The 21,839-nt window shown below is 44.9% G+C and overlaps 1 protein-coding gene across 1 annotated transcript in view; it reads right to left on the reverse strand.

The window, feature by feature from the left end:
• VWF (von Willebrand factor) overlaps window positions 1-21,839 on the reverse strand; it is a 176,004-nt gene that overhangs the window by 8,877 nt on the left and 145,288 nt on the right. The window contains exons 43-47 of the mRNA XM_003820327.5: window positions 18,310-18,459; window positions 13,806-13,916; window positions 11,419-11,599; window positions 10,335-10,375; window positions 9,694-9,810 (exon numbers count right to left, since the gene is read on the reverse strand). Coding sequence (XP_003820375.3) covers window positions 9,694-9,810; window positions 10,335-10,375; window positions 11,419-11,599; window positions 13,806-13,916; window positions 18,310-18,459 — 600 coding nt within the window. The remainder of the gene's footprint in view (window positions 1-9,693; window positions 9,811-10,334; window positions 10,376-11,418; window positions 11,600-13,805; window positions 13,917-18,309; window positions 18,460-21,839) is intronic.

Consider the following 21,839-nt stretch of genomic DNA (forward strand, 5'->3'; position numbering starts at 1 on the left):
AGTTCTTTAGGCTGAAGGGAAATGATATAATATGGAAATTCAGATATATAAGAAGGAAGAGCACTGAAAATTATAAATATGTAGGTAAATATAAATCATCACTTTCAGTTCACTTTTTAAATTCCATATAAGACAAATGACTGTTTAAAGCAAACATAATAGCAATACCTTGTGGAATTTCTCTCTTCTTATGTAGAAGTAAACTGTATGACAACAAATGTACAAATTATGGAAAAAGTACATTGTACATGAAATGTTATATTATTCAATCAAAGTGTACTGTGATAAGTCTAGAGCAACCACTAAAATAGTAATATGAAGAAATACAGTGAAAAGGCCAATAAAGAGATATAGTACTAAAAAAAAGAAAAAAAAGAAAAACTCAGTTGAACCAAAAGACAAAAAAGAATTAACAACAGAACAAGTAACAAAGAAGACAGCAGATAAAATGAATAACAGAAGAATAGCTTTAACCCCAACCATATCAATATTTACATTAAATGGAGATTGTCACCTTTAGATTTTAAAAAGCAAAATTCAATTAGTATGCTGTTTTCAAGAGACGCACTTTTAATTTAGATAGATAGGTTGAGAAGAAAGATGTAATAGACAAATTAGTCAAAATAAGAAAGTTGATATAGGTGCATTAATACCAAACAAGGCCAGTGAGGTGGCTTCATGCCCGTAATATCAGCACTTTGGGAAGCCCAGACGGGAAGATCACTTGAGCCCGAGAGTTTGTGACCAGCCTGTGAAACATGGCAAAACCCCATCTCTACAAAAAATACAAAAAATCAGTTAGGCATGGTGGTGCACAACTGTAGTCTCAGCTACCTGGGAGGCTGAGATGGGAGGATCAGGAAGTCAAGGCTGCAGTGAGCCATGATCATACCACTGCACTCCAGCCTGGAAGACAGAGTGAGACCCTGTCTCAAAAAATAAATAAATAAACATAAAAGATTACTCTTCACTTAGGGGAAGCAGGGAAAGGATTTTTACCTGTTTTCTTTCACTAATTTGATCCCTCTGCTTGGATAAATGATAGTAGATACCATATATGTTGAATGAGTGAATAACTGACTGTAATCCTTAGTTTGTTATCTTGGTCCATTGTTGCCAAGCTTAGATAGGACTAGAGACAGCCTAAGATGAGGAATGTTACCAAAAATAAAGGAGGTGGCTGGGTGCGGTGGCTCACACCTGTAATCCCAGCATTTTGGGAGGCTGAGGTGGGAGGATCGCTTGAGCCCAGGAATTCATGACCAGCCCGGGCAACACAGCAAAACTCCATCTCCACAAAAATTAGTTGGACATGGTGGCATGTACCTCTAGTCTCAGCTAGGTGGGAGGCTGAGGTGGGAGAATCACCTGAGCCTGGGAGGCCAAGGCTGTAGTGAGCCATGATTGTGCCACTTCACTCCAGGCCTGGGTGACACAGTGAGATCCTATCTCAAAAAATAAATAAATAAAAAATAAAGGAAGTTATTTGATAATGACAAAAGAATAGATTCATCAAGACATAAGAATACTAAAGAGGTATGCATCTACAGAACTTCATAATATATGAAGCAAAAATGGATAAAACTAAAGGGAGAAATAGGCTAATCCACAATCTTAGTCAGTGATTTTTATGTTCTCTCAGTAATTGATAAAAACAAGTAGGAAAAAGACAAATGAAGATATAGAGGATTTGGAAAACTGTAAGAACCAATATGACCTAGTTGGAAATAATAAACTATTACATTCCAGAACTGCAGAGCATACATTCTTCTCAAATGTACACAGAATATTCACAAAGACAGACCAAATTGTGGGCCATAAAAATGTAAACATGGATAAACAGAGACTGGATAAAAAAGTAAATAAATGTCAAGATTTTGAAATCTTAGAGATTATATTCTATGACCAATTTCAATATAATGAAATTATATTGAAATTAGCAACAATAAAGTATTGAAAAACACACCACCATATTTGGAAATTAAATAAAATACTTTTAAATAACCCATGGATCAAAAAATAAATATTTTTAACTAGCGGTAATAAAAAACAATATATCAAAATCTGAGGAGTACAGCAAAAACAGTTCTTGAAGGAAAATTTATATTTTAAATTTTGTATTAGAAAATCATGAGCTAAGCTTCCATATTAAGATGCTAGTAAAAGAAGAGCAAATTAGACCCAGTCATTAAATGACAAGACATAATAAAAATAAGGGCAGAAATCAATAAAATAGAAAAGAAAAATATAAAAAGTAAAACAACAAAGGCAAAAGTTGGATCTTTGAAAGATTAATAATATAATAATATATAATATAATAATTAATATATAATAGACAAATTAGTCAAAATAAGAAAATCTCTAGCTAGATTAATCAAGAAAATAAAAAGAAACAAATTATCAATATTAGAAATAATAGAAGGTTTACAACTACAGATTCCACAGATATTAAAAGTATAATAAGGAAATGTTATAAACAACTTTGTGTAACTAAATTTGACCAACTTAAATACACGGATAAGTTCCATAAAAAACTGATTTACCAAACTAATTCAAGAAGAAATAGAAAATCCGTTTTTTTATTTTAAAAGTTGAATTTTATATATAAATCTTTTCCACATGAAAAGCTTCAAGTCTAGTAAGCTTCACTGATGAAATCTGCCAAACATTTTAGGAAGAAATAATACCAATTTTATATAAGCTCTTTAGAAAACACCACCATATTTTGTTGGATCTAGCATAACCCTGACATCAAAATCTAACAAAAGCATTAAAGAGAAGAAAATTAGAAACCTAACACTCTTAACATAAACAATAAAATCTTTAACAAAATATGAGCAAATAGATCTAGCACTGGATGTGAAACAGGATAACACGTCATGAAGAAAGGGGATTCATCAAACGAATGAAAAGTTGGCTCACCATTTGAAATCAATCCATGCAATTCCTCATGTTAACAGAATTAAGGGGGAACCATATGGTCATCTTAAAATATACAGCAAAACTGTCTGACAAAATTTAAACCAATTCATTGTAGAAACTCTCAGCACTAAAAAAATAGATGAGAACTTCTTCAATATGCTATAGGACAGGGGGCCCCAGTACCAGTCCGGTCAGTGGCCTGTTAGGAACCGGGCTGCACAGCAGGAGGTGAGCAGCGGGCCAATGAGTGAAGCTTCATCTGTATCTACAGCCACTCCCCATCACTCACATTACCAACTGAGCTCTGCCTCCTGTCAGATCAGCAGCCAGCATTAGATTCTCACAGGAGCCCAAACCCTACTGTGAACTGCACATGTGAGGGATCCAGGTTGCGTGCTCCTTATGGGAATCTAATGCCTGATGATCTGTCACTGTCTCCCATCGCCCCTAGACGGGACTATCTAGCTGCAGGAAAACAAGCTCAGGGCTCCCACTGATTCTACCTTATGGGAGTTATATAATTATTTCATTATATATTACAATACAATAATAATAGAAATAAGGTGCATAATAAACATAATGCATCTGACTCATCCCAAAACAATCCCCCTGACCCTAGTCGATGGAAAAACTGTCTTCCACGAAACTGGTCCCTGGTGCCAAAAAGGTCGGGCACTGCTGCTGTTGAACACACAACTATATCATACTTAATGAATTAATTCCCTCTAAGATCAGAAAGAAAATATTCCCATCAGTTCTATTCAATATTGTACTGATTATATTAGCCAGTTTGATAAGCAAGAAAAACAAAACAGAATGTATAAAGATTTCAAAGGAAGAACTAAAAGCTGTCTTTATTTGAAGGTGTCATAACTGCTTATGAAGAAAATCCTTAGGAATCTGCCCCCTCAAAAAAAAAAAAAAAAAACACTATTACTACAACTAATAAGTGAATTTAGCAAGGCTGAAGAATACAAGATCAAAATATAAAAACTAATTTTATAAAAGCAACAAACAAAACATAAAATTTAAAAAAAACTTCCATTTGCAATATCGTCCAAAAACTTTAAATACTAGGTAATAAGTGTAACAAAATTTGTGCATCTACACAAAAAAAATCATTGCAGAGAAAAATTAAAGGAGACTGCTAAGATGTGAATGTGTGTGTCCCTACAAAATTCCTATGTTGGGATTTAAACTCCCAACTGATGATATTAAGAGATGGGGCCTTAGTGATTTAAGTCATGAGGGCTCCACTCTCCTGAGTGAATTTGTGCTGTTATTTAAAAAAAAAAAAAAGTCAAAGGGAATGCCCTAGTGCCTTTTGCCTTTCCACCTTCTGCCACATGTGGATGCCATGAGAAAGCACTGCCTATGAGGAACAGGCCATCATCAGACATCAAATCTGCTGGTACCTTAATCTTGAACCTCCAGAACAGTGAAAAAATTAATTTCTGTTCTTTACAAATTACCCAGTCTCAGGTATTGTGTTACAGCAGCACAGACTGAGAGCAAGACCTAAATAATCGAAGAGATATACTATGTTCATAAATTGAAAAACTCAACATTGTCTAGACATCCTTTCTCTCCAGATTAACCTATAGATTCAATATAATCCGGCACACTTTAAACATTTTTTTAATAAAAATTAACAGGATGACTCTAAATTTATATAGAAATTGAAAGGACATTAAATACCCAAAACAATCTTGAAAAACAGCAAAGTTGAAAAACTTAAATTATCTAATTTCAAGGCTAACCATAAAGTTACAGTAATCAAGACAGTGGTGTGACCATAAGGATAGACAAAGGATCAGAAAAAAAGGAGCCTAGCAATTGATCCATACATACACTTTTTTTTTTTGAGACAGAGTCTCGCTCTGTCGCCAGGCTGGAGTACAGTGGCGTGATCTTGGCTCACTGCAACCTCTGCCCGCCGGATTCAAGTGATTCTCCTGCCTCAGCCTCCTGAGTAGCTGGGATTACAGGCACCTGCCACCACACCCAGCTAATTTTTGTATTTTTACTAGAGAAGGGGTTTCACCATGTTAGCCACGATGGTCTCCATCTCTTGACCTGGTGATCCGCCTGCCTCAGCCTCCCAAAGTGCTGGGATTACAGGCGTGAGCCACCACGCCCAGCCGGCGTTTCATTTTTTACAAAGGCACCGACATAATTCAATGAGGAAAGGATCATCTTTCAACAAATGGTGCTGGACCCACTGGATGGCCATATGGGAGACCCCTACTTTATACCACATTTAAAATTTAATTCCTCATGGATCATAGACCTAAATGTAAAACTAAACTATAATGCTTCTAAAAGAAAACATAGGATACTATCTTCATGACCTTACAATGGACAAAAACTTCTTAAACAGGACATAAAAAGCACTAACCATAAAAGAAAAACATCTATAAACTGAATTTTATTGAAATTAAACTTCTGATCTTCAAAAGACACAATTAAGAAAAATAAAAGCTGAGCCACTGGCTGAAAGAAAATATTTCATTAGATACCTTATAAAGGACTAGTATCCAAAATACAGAAAAAAACTCATAATCAATCATCAAAGGGCAAACAACCCAATTTAAAAATGGCCAAAATCTTGAACAAACACATCACAAAAGATGATATGGCCAATAAGTATGTAAGATGCTCCACATCATTAGCCAACAGAGAAATGCAAATTTAAAATACTAGAAGATTCTGAAATTAGAGAAGCAGTAAGGAAAAAATGCTAGAAGATATCACTTCACAATGGCTAAAATTGAAAAGCATGACAATACCAAGCATTGGTGAGGAAGTAACTGGAACTCCCATAGAATGCTGGAAAAAACTTCTCCCTGAGAAGCATGGTAAGTTGCAAATTGTGTCTCTGCTGTTCTCTTGTATCCCCAGCATCTGGCCCCTACTTGGCACCCCTACACTCACAGAGGAGATAAGTTCAGCTAGGAACTTGATTTCTTGTTTGTTTTGTTTAGTTTTGTTTAGTTTTTGAGACAAGGTCTCGCTCCGTCACCCAGGCTGGAGGGCAAGTGGTGCAATCATAGCTCAGTGCAGCTAGGGACTTGTTGAAGCGGCATAAGGTAGGAGCGCCTTATTTATATCTGCATCGGACAAAGAAGCAGCTTCGAGACACAGGACTGGGAGAAAAACAGGGCTGGCAACTTTTTATTTTGCAAAGTAAGAGTGTTTTAAACAATTTTAATAAAATAAAAACCAAAAAGCAGCCAGGCGCAGTGGCTCATGCCTGTAATCCCAGCACTTTGGGAGGCCAAGGTGGGTGGATCACAAGGTCAGGAGATTGAGACCATCCTGGTTAACACGGTGAAACCCCGTCTCTACTAAAAATACAAAAAAAAAAAGAAAAAAATTAGCTGGGCATGGCGGTGGGCGCCTGTAGTCCCAGCTACCCAGGAGGCTGAGGCAGGAGAATGGCGTGAACCTGGGAGGCGGGGCTTGCGGTGAGCCGAGATCTCACCACTGCACTCCAGCCTGGGCGACAGAGAGAGACTCTGTCTAAAAATAAATACATACATACATACGTACATACATACATACATGCATACATACATACAAAAAGCTACCAAGCTACCATCTACTGTCTCATCATTCCCTAAAAATTATTATTAGCGTTGCTTTCAGAAGAAAAAAAAATTATAGTTCTTTTGACCCTTTCCACCTTCGTACCCCCGAAAAACAGAAAGAATGTAATCACATAATCCCAGAATTTTTTAAAGAATCAATTTAGCTTTGTGAGAAACCAACTCTGTCATCATTCTTTTTCTCATTTTGCCACATTTAGTGATCACCATTCAGAGATCCATTCATTGGGGTCCTGAGGCTTTTCTATTGTGAATCACCAAGTCAATTTGGAGCACCCAGACAGACGACCTGTCCCAAGATCAAGGTTAGGAGTCAGTAAGCTTGCTCAGAGATTAATTTAAACCATTTGCTCTCATAAATCAAGCCATAAACTTGACGTGTCTTCAGGAGCAGGCAGAAGGAAAAGCCAGTGAGGACAGGGCAGTCAGGGAGGCAAAATCCACACAGCAGGAGGCAGAGGGCAAAGTTAGGCCAAGAAAAGGAAAGGTGGAGGGCAGTTATGCGAGAAGAAAGATTTGGAAGAAAAGGGAAAGGAGGCAGAAAATAAGCCGAAGGGGGCAACAGTGTTAAGGGTGTGGCAGGGGCTTGGAAGAAGCAAGGGAGGGAGGAGAGAGCATGGAAGTGAATGGAGGAAACGGCCTGCTCTGCAGCATGTCTCCTACCCGGCAGGTCCAGACCACAGCTGCACACGATGAACAGGACTTGTTTGGGCACTGCTGGATTTCCTGGCTGCTGCTGGCTGGGGGTATGTGTTCCACATTCCCCCGTTCAAGGGGAGGGCAGAGCTGCCCTTTGGGTTTTCCCCAGAACATTTGATCACTGTAGGAAACATCCTTCTCAGGAGCAGCCTCTTCCTCCTCCTGCTGAGCAAGTTCCCAGCCAGCCCCAGAGTTCACTTGTTTAGGTCTGAGCAGCCAATTAGTCCTGCTTTCCTCACACAGTTGTCCTCCTAAAACTGCCTTGCACACCCCTCAGGGCCCCTTTCCATGTATTTCATCGACTGCTCGCAGCCCTCCCATCCATCTCCCCATGTTTCCCTTTTCTCACCCCGGCTTCTGGCTGCCGGTTATTCATTCACCATGCCCTTCCCTGGAAGGTCTATTCGACATTCAACCCATTCATTGCTCAAGGTCCACTCAGGGTTGCCCTCCTCTGGGATGCCTTTCCAGGGTTCCACAGCAGAGTGACCTCTCTTCCTCATGCTTTCTTTGAGCGGTCAGCTGTCAAGCCTCATCTCAACCATTCATCAGCACAAACTGCCTCCTGCTGCTCTCCCTTTAGGTAAGAGCACTGGCTTCCCTGGGAGGCAACGGAAGACTCACATCTCGGGCAACGCTGGCACTTCAGCCCAACGTGGGCAGTTCAAGCCGACCTACCTAGACCTAATTCACCACAGCTACCCCCAACCCAGGAGGTGTCCCAGAGACCCTTCATGGCAGAAGACGTAGTAAGACTAGCGGAGGACGCTGAGCTAGAACGGGATCAGCAGAGGCCGGATTCAGCAAGGCTTGAGAGATGCATAGAGGGAGGGCGAATCTAAGGGATCTCAAGAGAGAGGAGGTGGCTTGCACTCCCCTGGGAGATACCAGAATTCTGGAGAAAAAGAAGAAGAATACACAGGCCAAATGGGGCCATGGATTTTTGAGTATTTGGAAACCTACATCTGAGACTGGATTCTAAAGGTGGATTTCTCCAGATACGGAGGAAGCGGCTGTGGCTCCCTCTGAACACCAGAGGGCACTGCAGGGAGTGAGCGGGCCTGTCCTCCAGAGAGCAGGCTGCAGTGCCGTCTCCACAGGCTGGCATTGAGGTGGGCGGCCTGCTGTCTCCTGACTGCCCTGATTGGACTTCAGTGGACATCCCAGGAAAAAGGGATGCCACACGACTCCAGGCAGCATTGTTTCATTCCATATGGAAGCCCAGATGTGTTCTAGGAGGGTTGTTACACAATACACACACACACACACGCACACACACATGTGTGCACACAACTGGGCCCCAAATCCTAAAACATCAACTGGGATTTTTAAAAAAATAAGCAAAAGGAAAACCACATACTTACCTTCTTCCTAATTAAGGAATGCTCTCTCTGAATCATTCTCTCAGAAACAGCTGTGTCTCCTACAGACCCATCCGCTCCATACTTCTTTTATTAAGCCCATACTTTGAGCATGATACCTCTAATTGCCATGAAGAACACAGATGTAGAACATCTACCTGTCCCTTGTCCTCAACAGTGTAAAACGCACCTGCACGACCTCTTGGCCCCCACCCCCTCCCCTCTGGCCACTGTGCTGCCTGCTTATAAGAGGCTCCTCTCCACCTTGCTGCAGCCCCGACTGTCTCACCGAGCTGAGGGAGACAAGCACTTCCCTGTACCCTCTGAGAAAGCCATCGCCATAGTTCATGCATCTAGCTCACAAGAAACTCCTCTGACCAATGGCATTTTCTAAAACAGCAGAAGCCCCACATCCAGAAGGGAGCTTGAGGAAGAAGCCAAGGCCCCTCCTGAGCTGCAGGCCCTGCCCTGCCGCCATGGGCTCAAAACTTCCCAGTGAGGTGTTACTAAAAGTCACAGCTGAAACCCACGGAATGCCAGTTTCATCTCCCAAACTAGGAACAAGGAGTCCACCTCTCAGAACCACCTCAAGGAAGTATTCAGAACAAGCATCGTCAGCATGGCCTGGCAAAAACAGGGTGAAATATTTGAAACCATCCAAATGTCCCGCAATAATAGCTTGGTTGTATACACGAGGCACATCCATTCAAAGGAATGTTGTGTAGAGCCTTGCACATAGGAGGTGTCTGATAAATATTTGTTGACTAATTTTTAATATTTTCAAAGAACAGTGGTGCTGTTTCTTAAAATATATAAAGGGATACAGAACTGTAAACATAGTATCATAAGCCTGGCAAATACTGTGTTTATTTTGAAAACTCAGGAAGAAAATGTTTGCAACTTATAAAACTAAAATTATAATTATTTCTGAGGCATGCGGTTTGGGTGGGTGATTTTTAGTCTCTTCTTTATTATTATCAATTATTGTTTATAATCAGAAAATTATGAGAGATTTATTTATTTAAAGACCGCAGTGAGGTCCCACTGCCTGGGTCCCACAAGCGTCCAGTCCATGCCCTCGGTCCCCATTGAGCCTCTCTTACCAGGGGGCAGGGGTTGCAGGTGGTCTTTCTGCACTCCAGCTTGAATCCAGAGATGACCCCCACCTGCACCATGCAGCGGCAGGTCGTGCACACATCGATCATCACAGTCTTCCCGGGCTGGAAGCAGAGGCACCAGGGTCAGGCCCCCCAGCATCCCCCAACCCCCCACTCACCTCACTCCCATACCCTGTCTCCTGCCCACCCACCCATAGCTCCCACGAGCCATCACTCTGCTGCTCCTCCTGTCTCCTATGGCCCACTGCCTTCCTGTCCTCTCACCTCCAGTATCGAGATGGTAAGAGTGAGAATTTTCATGCCAAAGAGGCAGCCCAGGTAGTGGCAGAGGGGACAAACTAAAACGTGCACAATGACTTCAGAGTGCTTCTCTGCGCACAGAAGAAATGTACAGGTGCCTGAGGTGGGGGCCAGGAAGTGAGTGTGAGACAGGCCAGGAGAGTCAGGAAGATGGTCCTAGCCTGGGTTCCATGATGCCAGGCACGTCCCACAGGCAGTGGAAAGCTGGGGTTAGGTCTCTCTGGTTTCCTTCATTTCTGCTTTACAATGACTTGCCTGCTCCCCTTCCCGCAGTACCCCCTTCCCTGTCCCCACCACTTGCTCTGGAGAAGAGGGCAGCGGCTCACCCCAATGACAGTGCCATTGAGCATGCAGGCCTCCATGCGCTCTGGGGGAGAGAAAAGTGCAGAGTGAGAGTGGGCAAAACACACCCTGGTGAGACCGGCGAGCAGGCTGCTCTCTTTGGGGCTCCTCCTCCGTGTCTGGGCCTCCCTCCTGTATCGGTCGGCCCTTTCCCCCCACCCCACAACCCAGCGCTGGGGGTCCTACTGCTGGAGCCCACAGCAGCCTCCCTTCCCCATGCAGCCCACATTGAGAAGAGCCCCGTACGTTCTCCAAGTGACAGCGCTTGCTTATGTGAATTTACATTTAAGAGATGGGATGAATGGGAGGATGTTTGGGTTTATGAAACAATGAAACGCTACTCTTGAAATTCTGAGTTTCAAGAATTCAGTGGCCAGGCACAGTGGCTCATGCCTGTAATCCCAGAACTCTGGGAGGCCGAGGTGGGCAGATCACTTGAGATCAGGAGTTCAAGACCAGCCCAGCCAACATGGCAAAACCACACCTCTAATAGAAATACAAAAATTAGCCGAGCGTGGTGGCGCACGCCTGTAATCCCAGCTACTCGGAGGCTGAGGCAGGAAAAGTGCTTGAACCCAGGAGGCCAAGGTTGCAGTGAACCAAAATAGTGCCACTGCACTCTAGCCTATCCAGAGATAGCGCCAATCACTCCAGAGTGAGAATCTGCCTCAAACAAACAAACAAACAAATAAATAAAATTCAGAGCAGGATATGGTAGAAAGAACTCGTTTTTGTTGTTGTGGCCATTTTTTTGTTTGTTGGCAGCGTTGGGGTGGCAAGTTGAATGCCTTCCCCTGGGTGAAACGTCACAGCATTACAAAGGTGGTCTCCAAATCAGAGAAGCCTAGGGCCGAATCCCAGTCCTGCCATGTAGTGATCTTCAGGAAATTCCTATGGTTTTCCCATTTTATTTGCTTTCTCATAAAAGCAGTAGGAGCAGATGGGAAGATTTCGGTCCTATCCATTTCCCTAAGTTGCTAAAAAGGCAAAGAATTCAGGAGCCAAAAGTGGAAAGAGAGGCTTAAAGGTGGTGCCCGTTCCAGCCCAGCCCCAGCCTGCATGCCTTACCACAGCGACAGCTTGGGCAGCACGCTGAGGTCTTACAGTTCAGCTGAAAGCCCGAGGGGCAGACAGGGACCTCCAGCTGGGGGCAGGAGACGTTCCTTTGTTGTATAAAGACCTCCTCCTTCACTCGGACACACTCATTGATGAGGCAGGGGTTCTCCGGGGAGGCCCACTGGGAGCCGACCTGCAGGGCACCAGAGTTAGTCCAACAAGCTGGGGCAGGGCTGGAGCCCAGGGTCCCAATGGGAACGGGCTCTTCTCTCAGGAAGGTGGTTTCTAGACGTGAAGCCTGGCTTAACATGTAAGTCCCACCACAGGGTAGGGCCCACGGAGGGGATGAGTGGGGCTCGTCTCAGTGAGCACCACTCAAACAGTTTGGGTCAAAATCACCTGACTGAGGCACCCAGGCAAGCAGCCTGGAGAAGCCAGGGGACTCACCCTCCCTTCCTCAGCATTGGTTTGAGCTGAGCTCAGACACTCCGGCCAAGCAGCAGCAGTGTGGGCCATCAGTGGGAAGGTACAGCCGGGAAGCTCAACCCATTTCCCAGGCTGGTGCCGCTTCCCACAGTCAGGGGAGACAGGGAGCTGGCAGAAGCCTGGGAAGGCTGGCCTGGGACCCCTGCAGCCCTGCAATCTGTCCACGAAGACTGCACATGGGTAGCCTGACCCCAAGGGTTGTCACCATGGGCAAGAAGCACTGAAAGGGCCCAAGACCATGGTTCAGAAAAGTCACCAGGAGGATCTTCCCCAGAAAATGTCACTCCGAGTGCCCTCTGTGTCGGCCAGCACCCAGATATGTAACTAGGTGCCCTCTGCCGCCATCTCAGGCCCTGACCTACTTCTCCTGGTGCCTGCTTATTTCTTCTCCTTCCAGATGAGGTGTAGAAAATGCCAAACACTTGCAGCCATTCTCTTCACCCCCCACTCCTGACTCCCTGTGGCCAAATCTTCCCACTGCAGGCCTGATTCCACCCTCCAGACTTCTCCCTCCTCTGATTACTCACTCACTGAGCCTCGGCCACTGGCTCATTAAGAGGACCCACTGCCACCACCCCCGCTGACCCCTGACATGGTTCAGCAGCAAAGCCATTGCCAACACCCAAGTCTTTTAGGTAAGATGGAGACTTGAGGTAAAGGAGAGAAGCCCAGGTGACCTTATGCTTTGCAAACACTGATGAGGGGCAGGGTGGGGTGGGCCTTGAAGGGAGACGAGAGATGGGGAAAGGGGCAGGAATACTGAGCGCAAAGGGACCAGCTCTCAGCCCCACCAGGATGGGGCAGCCCCTGATCTGAGCTGGACCTTGACCCTGCGGAGAAGGAACAAAACCTGCCTCCATCCAGGGCACATGGGAGCAGAAGCACTAAAAGGTGGGGAGGGGAGAACACAGGGAAGAGAACCCATAGGCAACTCGGACCAGAGGGGGAGGTGGAAACTCACCTGAAAAAGCCCAGTGAGTCATTCTGTTATCACTGGGGAGGAGAAAGGCAATGGGCCTGGGTAGGAGATGGGAAGGCTCAGGACAAGATAGCAGACCTTTGGCCTTCCTCTCGAAGGGAAGCGCATTGGTCTTGCTGGGGAAGACAGAGGCAAGGCCCATATGGGCAGTTCACCTGTTCCCAGCACCAGCTCCCAAGGCTGCCAGGACTTGGCACCACCCACCTTATCCTTCTGACCAGACTGAAAGAACTGTGATTCTCCTAGCATCTGGACTAAAACCGCCAAAGACGGAATCCTCTGTGTTTAAGAAAATGGCTTGATGAGCATCAGAGTCTAAGAGAGAACCTGGCAGCACATGGGGGACAGCTGAACTGCTCTGTGTTAGAAAAGGGACTGGCGGGGGTGAGCCAGCCAGGAGAGGACAAGAGTGGGGCAATGGGGGGCTGGCAAGATGCCCCAGCCAGACCTGCAGAAATAGCAGAGGGACTGTGGGAAATACTGTTCCTTTTCTGGGTTGTAAAGGTTTCCACCTCTCTAAAACCACCAAGGAGGTTTCAGTAGAAATCAGTGAAAAGGTCTGAGGACCCTGCCTGGGTTGATGTGGTCCAGAACAGTACTTGCAGCCTGTGGCACTTTGGAGGGGTGGTGAGGCCATCCCAAAACCAGCCCCTCAGCCACAGCACCTCAGATTCACAGGTGAATGAGAGAGCACGAATCCCCCCGGGAGGGCCCTGGGCTTCTCCCAAAATCTACAAAATGGGAAGCCTGAGGCCGTCTTAACTAGTTCCTAAGGGGCAGGTCATCCCAGCTGGCATCTGGATAACACCAACAGCTGGGTGAAATGCCCAGTGGGGAAAGCAAAGGGCAGGGAATGAGATGAAACCAAGGTCAACGCTGGTCCCTGGAGTGGCCCCAATCTGCCCTCCTCCCCGTCCCGGGGGCCTGGACCTACACTCTTCCAGGAAGACTGGGAGTCCCCCCGCGGTGAGCCGGTCACCACCTCACAGGCAGATGGCAGGCACCTTCCACAGCACTCGCCTTCATGCAGAACGTAAGTGAAGCCCTGGAAAAGCAGAAAAAACAGAGTAAGGACAGGCCAGCAGCAAAGACACAGGGGCTCTTACCTACGCCTCCTGCGTACTGAGCCCTGGGGTTGTGCCAAGTGATCACTGGTCTGGGCATTTTCATCTTTGTTGTCAGCCAGCCTCAGGGCCATGCCAAGAAGCAGCAACCACTAGGTCACTAAACGAAGTCTTACATCAGCTGCAGAGATATAATTCTGCCCCCTGAAAGATCCCACTTTGAGAGAGACCATGATCCAGTCCATAGGAGCATTAAAGACAGCCCAGAGTTCCCTTAGCAGCAGCTTACTAATCTGGCCCTTATCATGGCCAACTCTAGGGACCCTCACTGACCGGGAGGCACACTCAGGATGACTGGGATCCAGTCTCCACTCTCGCAGGGCTAGCCTCCCATACGAGACGAACACTCGATCCCAATACTGCTCACCAACGTGCAGATTTGGGCTTCCCCAAGAGGTTACTTGACATTTACCTAGTAATTTATAGGGTACGGTGTTCTTTACAAAAGAAAAGTGAGATGAGAGAGCAACAGACAAAGCTTCCCCAGAAAGCATGCCAGGGAGACCAGCATCCTGGGAGTTTGTCAGCCCATCTTGCCTCTAGAAGGTCCTCCAATCTGGCTAAAGCATCATGAATATGGACTGAAAAGTCTATACAAAGAATAGTCAAAGCAATGACAGTGTGTTTGTCCCAGGAGCCAAGAGAAAAGAACCCAGGACTACGTTCCATCTTGGAGCTGTGTCCTTAAGAGAGAAAGAGTAACCACAGCTGTTCAGGACGGGTGTGGATGGCAGCCTGCTCTGCTCCCCAAGCACTCTCCCGAGCAGGGCCGAATCTGAAGATGCACAACACGTGTGCCTCTCTCCGGACGGTCTCAACACTCCTGAGACTTGGCTCAACCCCACCCAGTCTCCACGAGACCTATTGATATCCCCGCCCACCTCCCAGCAGTGTGCAGTGAGCTGTCTCCAGGCTTTAATCAGCCAAGATTCTAGTCATTTACTGTGCACCTATGATGTACTAGGTACTACGGAGGAGACAACAAATTAGGATGCCTCAATCTGTGTACACACCCTCCACGATACAGCAGAACATTCAAAATGCCATTAAAGAAAAAAAACAAGGTCTCAGGGGGTCAGAAACAAAGACTCAAAGAACACAGAAGACAGTAATTAATACCTTTAGGGATCTGCTGTCATTCTCGTGCGCCTCTCTAGAAGGCTGAATGATCGAGATTTGCATATTATTTTTGTTTCCTGTTGCCTCTCACCATGGGCAAACAGTGTCAATATTACGGATGGCTCCCAGGCCAGATGTCTGTTCCCACAGCCCCACTAGCTTCTCAAACCCAGACACTTTTAGCCATCCTTCCAAATTTCCATCTTTCTAAGATTCCCCTCCATACCCCACAGCAACCCTGTTTTCTGGCTGCACAACCAGGGTCCAACCTATATTTTTCAATTCTTTATTTTCCCTTCCTCCAACAAATTCCCTCGCTTATATTGACATTTGATATCTTGTATCAAAATACACATCCCAGGCCCTTCTCCTGGCTCTCTTCTCCATCCTGTTTTCATTGGTTTCCCAAATAAGAATGAAACTAAGTAGGTCTACTAGCCACCCAACCTGAAAACATATGCACTGAAAAATAAATTATGAATGTATCTAGCAGCACAATCCTTTAAGCACAATTGCTATAACTGAAATGGAGGTGGTAGATGCCAAGCTCTGGTCACTTGTCCCCTCTGAGGCAATCTGAGGAGCACGGTTTGAAAAGCTGACTTCCTGGGTCAGACTGGCCCTTGCAACACTGGAGTTGCGGGTTGTACCAGCCTAACAGGACGGGCTCTGGGCTCGGGTCAGGACCCTCCAGTGTCCACAGGCTTCATGTGAGCTACAGGGGTTCTGGCCAACCCCATTCCCTGGGGTGGCCCTGTTTCCTGTCTGATACTGAGAAGAACAGCCCTCCCTCTTCTTCCTCCTGAGGAGTATCACAGAGTAAATAATATCTAATGGACTTCCTTCGGCTTCTCAGAATACAGTTCCTACACCTTGACTGAGCCTCATTCAGGAGCCTACGGGTGAGGAGTCAGATGGCAATCAGGCTTCATAGAAAATCCCCTCAAAGGCTTGTACAGAGGTGCAGGCCTCCTCTCTCTATGGACATGGAAGCAAGGCCATCGCCTGAGGCCCGCTTAGAACATTCCTGAGAAGCCACCAATGCCCCTGCTTGCCTGCCACCATTCCTCTGACATGAAGAGCAGAGAACTATGGAGGAGCTTGGGGAAAGTGTGTTTCTGCAGACTGTGGCTTCAGGGTGATGATGGTAGTGTTGTTCTTTCTTTTCTGTCACAACCTAGACAACACATGGACCGGCATATATGAGCCCAAGTGCCTCTGAGGTCGGACCAGAGCTAATAATGCTCTAACAATATTACCCTCTTTGCAGAATGAAGTCTGAGACCATCTGTAACTTACTTAAGCTCCCACCTCACTCAACACAGTAGAGATCGAAGCCCAGTCTCCCACGTCCCCTGAGATTTTAAACCACGAGGCTCCCTTCTCCGCCCCAGAAGATGTGAACATTCAGCCTCTAAGACAGGGCACTCGATTCCCTAGAGCAATCACATGGTCAAGAGTTCTAGACATGGTTCCTCCTCCACTCCTGCCCTGACCTCCCTACTCATCTTCTTTTTGAAACTGCCCCCAGCTTTTCTACGCAGCCAGGATTATACCCCAGGACCTGCAGCTCCCCCAATAGTTGACTGGACCAGAGCATGAACTGGACAGTGGACCCGATCCAAGGGCTGAGCTGGGCCTGTCAACTTTCCTCTTGAGAAGTTGATCAGTGAAACACAAAGACCAAGTAAGTCAGATTGGACAGGGATGAACCATGGATCTGAAAAGCTGTGTGGAGTTGAAGTGAGATTTAACAAAGCTGTGTGTAAACAAAATGTGTGAGAAAGCAAAACTTCTGCACAGAGGAAGCTGGCCTGCAGTGAGGAGCTGGAGCAGACGGACAGAAATACCGGCTCTTAGGACAAATGGAGAGACATGCTGTAGGACCATGGTGCCCACCTACAAATCCTGCACTTCCTGTCTGAAAGATCCTCCTGTATCTTTTCTACAAATCCCCTTTTATTGTAGCTAGCCTGAATGGGTTCTATTCTTTGCAAGCAAAACTCCCCACTGAAACACGAAATATATTGGTTGTCAATTTTCTAAAAATGACCTCTAAGCAGCACTCTATTTGACAGCAAGTTATTTCCCTGGCCTCAGATGGCCTGTGAGAGGAGAAGAAAACCAAAGGGTTTCCAAAACTTAGTGTTTCCCACAGGAACACCTGGATACCACAGCATCATCCTCTCCCAAAGGTACTGAGCACCTCCGCTCACTCTCTGTACCCAAATGCAGGTAGAATAGCAGGTGAAGGGCCTGGGTTTCGGGATTTGCCCTCAGGCCCTCCTCCGTCAAACAATTCACCTCGAAAACACCTTCAGGAACTCTGCCTTCACTGCCATTGACATTTGCAAAAGCAACCACAAGATGGATGTGCTCGCCTGCCCTGGCACCTCTTCTCTTAACATCATTATCTGCTGATAATAATGTAGTAATAATAATCGCATTAAACCAGCAAGCAGAATTTGACCCACAGTCCTCCCTGCAGACTGTTGCTCCCTTTTTCTCCAGTCTGATCCATCCTAAACATGCAAGAATAGGGCACCCCAGCACACACAGGAGCCTCAGGGGCAGCCACCATGAACTGGATTTGGGAAACAGGGATCATGTTTTCCGTACCTCAAATTATAAACATGGTCTGAAAATCAACAGTCTACGTGGAAACACCAGAGTAAACTGAAACCAGGACGATCCTAGAAAATTCAGAGCATACATTTGTTCTAGGGACAGGCGAAGGTGATACATGAGGGTGGAAGAAAAAGGAAAACTTCAAGTCCTCTTTTCTAGGCATTTAGTCCTCCCCATGTCTCTGCTCAAACCTACTCCACCAGTCCTTTAGACTTAAGGCCATACAACAGACGTGACCATTAGCCAAGGACTGAACTGCAGAAGGATGACGCAGAAATCCTTTGCTCATGCTTTTTCTTCTTACCAGCCCTAACCCGCTCCCTCTTCCTCACCCCTAGCCTTGAACCAGAGGTCACTAAAGAACCTTTCTTGCCCTTCCTCGTGAACCCGGGAGGCAGAGCTTGCAGTGAGCCGAGATTGTGCCACTGCACTCCAGCCTGGGAGACAGAGCGAGTCTCCATTTCAAAAAAAAAAAAAAAAAAGAACCTTTCTTACCCTTCCTAAGATGCCCTCCTCTACTTTCCCGCTCTGATAGCTGCAGGCATGCCCAGCCCCTGCCCCACTCACCGACCGACAGCTGTCCTCACAGGGCTTCTGGGAGCACTGGGCCACGCGGAGGCCCATCACGACATCCTCCATGTCGGTGCAGGTGCACACATCGCAGCCCTCCTCCCAGAACTGGCCCACAGGGTAGATGGTGCTTCGGTGGACACACACCTGTAGACATAAGTTTTCGTGAGTGAACTCATTTGGTTCATTGAAACAAGTGGTGAGTTAGCACCTACTACACAGAAGCCGCTCTAGGTGCTGAGAATGTGGCAATAAATAAAACCAAATGTGGTCTCCGCCCATATGCAGGACTGCTTATAAAGCAGATTTTCCTCCTTTCCCTGCCCACCAGCCTTAGAAAAGCTATGACCAGTCTCTCACGGGTGGCCCCTCGTGAGGCCTTCATGGTCCCACAGACTTGAATACAACACACTGGCTGCCTTGGTCTCCCTTCTTCCTGCCTTAACTGCACTTCACTCCTTCCTATGTCACCGAGAAGCTGTACCCACATGCCCAGACCCAGTAATGTCCTTGGACTTGGAGCCCATCCTCATCGAGCCCTCTGCCCACTTACGAGCAAATTGGGCAGGGGCTATGAACACATGTCCCCTTGCCCACGAGTGACTAGGAACATAACAAGCAAAGACTCTGGGACACAGAGCAGGGGATATGTTTGAGAGACAAGGGATCCTATTGGGAAGAACGATAGGCTCTGGTAGAGACGTGGGAAAACAGAGGAAAAAGGTTGGTTGAAAGGGAAACGTGGAAAGTCTGGGATGCACGCCACAGACAATGCTCGGACATCCTTTTGTTGGAATGAGGAGCTAAGGAAGCTGTTTGATCACGGGACTTAGTGACAGTTTTGAAATTAATCCCAAGTATGCCCTCCAAAGTTATGCAAAACAGGTCTCCACCCTGTGAATGTCATAATAGCAGTTCAAACATTTTGAAACCATTATCATATATCTTCTCAGTCTTCTAGCTTCTGTATAATGAACTTATTGAATGAGACCCCTTGTTCTATTAAAAGGCCTGCAGGAAAATGTTACCATCCCTATGGAGAAGAATTGTTTAGCAATACTTAGCAAAAGTAAATGTGTATTTACAATTTGACCCAGAATCTCACTTCCAGGAATCTATCCCAAAGACACACTGGCAAGACCACAAAATGACAGATGCATACGGCTGTTTGTTACTGCAATTAGTAATAGCAAAAGGCTGAAGCAACTCAAATGTCCACCAATAAGGGACTTGTTGAAACAAAACTATGGTGCTGCCATGCAATGGAGTACGATGCAGCTATAAGAAAGAATAAGGCAGATCTCTACACACTGATACAGAATAATCTCCATCAAATATTGTTAAATGAAAAAGAACAATTTAAAATATAATTCATAATATGATTCCTTTCTATGAGAAATGGGAAGAAATATACATGTATAAAATTCAGTTATATTTTCAAAAAGAGAAAAACTAATAAAAATTATAAAGGCTGGGCACGGTGGCTGATGTCTGTAATCCCAGCACTTTGGGAGGCTGAGGCGGGCAGATTGGTTGAGTTCAGAGGCTCCAGATTGGCATGGGTAACATGATGAAACCTTGTCTCTACAAAAACATACAAAAATTAGCCGGATGTGGTGGCATATGTCTGTAGTTCCAGCTACTCAGGAGGCTGACGGGGAGGATCGTCTGAGCCTAGGGGGTGGAGGCTGAAGTTAGTTGAGGTCGCATAACTGCACTTGTGCCTGGGTGACAGAGCAAGACCCTACCTCTCTCTCTCTCTATATATATATATATATTATTATATATATTCACATATATAAATTATAATGCACATATATATTATATATTATATATATTCACATATATAAATTATAGGGTGGAGGAAGGAATAAGGTAGAGAAAACACAGAGTAAGACTCCTGGGAATATGTCTTGTTTTATAATTTGGGGTTTAAAATCATGTAAGTGTTTTACACCATAGTAATTTTAAAATTTAAAAGAAATAAAAAGCAATCCCTAAAAATGGAAAACAAATTGAAATATTAACTAGATATCGTCAGTGGCACATAATTATTATTTATAATAATTATATGATATATTATATCATAATATAATTATAATAGTTATTTCAAATGACTTCAAAACCTAGTATTTACACAAATATCCCCCAATGAGGTTTTTTTTTTTAGGATTAGAAGAACTGAAAGGAAATTTTATGTATTTATTTATTTTTTGAGACAAAGTCTCACTCTGTAGCCCAGGCCAGAGTGCAATGGCACAATCTCGGCTCACTGCAACCTCCACCTCCCGGATTCAAGCGATTCTCCTGCTTCAGCCTGCAGAGTAGCTGGAATTACAGGTGCGCATCACCACACCCAACTAATTTTTTCTATTTTTTAGTAGAGATGGGGTTTCACCATGTTGGCCAGCTGGTCTTGAACTCCCAACTTCAGGTAACCCGCCCACCTTGGCCTCCCAAAGTGCTAGGATTACAGGTTAGTTTTGAAACTATTACAGGTATATTGCAAGATAAAGCAAATAAGTAGTTAATTATGTTAGGAAACCAGAATTTTCAACTTAGAAGAGAAATGATACAAGCAAAAAATCAAAGAAGTAAAGTCCTGTAATTTCATTTGAATCAAAAATACCACTATAAATTTACGAGTTTTTATCCTCTCTTAAAATATGCATTTCTAAGCTCTGTTCACCAAAAAGGTCTGAAGGCAATGGCAACCCAGGAGCCATAAATATTCTTGGCACCCAGATCATACCACCTAAATACCACTTTCACTAAAAGGTAGGGGGACTTTTGTCAAAATGGCAGATCCAAGGACTAGGGCAGGAAATGCCCAGGGTGAGCCCAGCACGCCTTTTTGTTTCAGAAAGCAAGAAAGCTACGAAAGACTCATGAGGCCATGCCAACAGGCTCCAGAGCCAACTTAAAAGAGCCCCCATTTACCCCAGGGAGGACAACTTGAATATCAAAAAAAAAAGTTTACAATGAATCAACACACATCAAACACATAAGAATCCATGAGTTCATAATGAAGCTAAAAACAAAAAACCTCTTTGGCTGTCCTTGACAGTTGCTGGAGCATCAACTCATGGCTATGAAAACTGGAAAAGAAAAAATCAAGCACTTATTCTACTTTGTCTAAAGTAATTTTATTTCAGGGTAACTGAAAGCAGTTGGGAGAAAGTTCTTTCTTACGGGAGAATTCCAGTTAATAAATGCAATCGGTATGATAGAAGTAGAGAAAAGTCACAATTTTGAAACTCCTAATGACATACTACATCTTAGACAACAAACACTTATAAATATTAAAACTATAAACTAAATTGTTGATGGGGTAAACTTCACAATGCAGAAATAGGTTGCTTCATCTGAACACATAATCAGTCCTATCTCTGAAAGTGGGATAGTTGGGCCAGGTGTGGTGGCTCATGCCTGTAATCCCAGCACTTTGGGAGGTTGAGGCGGGTGGATCATAAGGTCAAGAGATTAAGACCATCCTGGCCAACATGGTGAAACCCCGTCTCTACTAA

The sequence above is a fragment of the Pan paniscus genome, chromosome 10 (assembly GCF_029289425.2).
Source record: "Pan paniscus chromosome 10, NHGRI_mPanPan1-v2.0_pri, whole genome shotgun sequence".
NCBI classification, from domain to species: domain Eukaryota; kingdom Metazoa; phylum Chordata; class Mammalia; order Primates; family Hominidae; genus Pan; species Pan paniscus.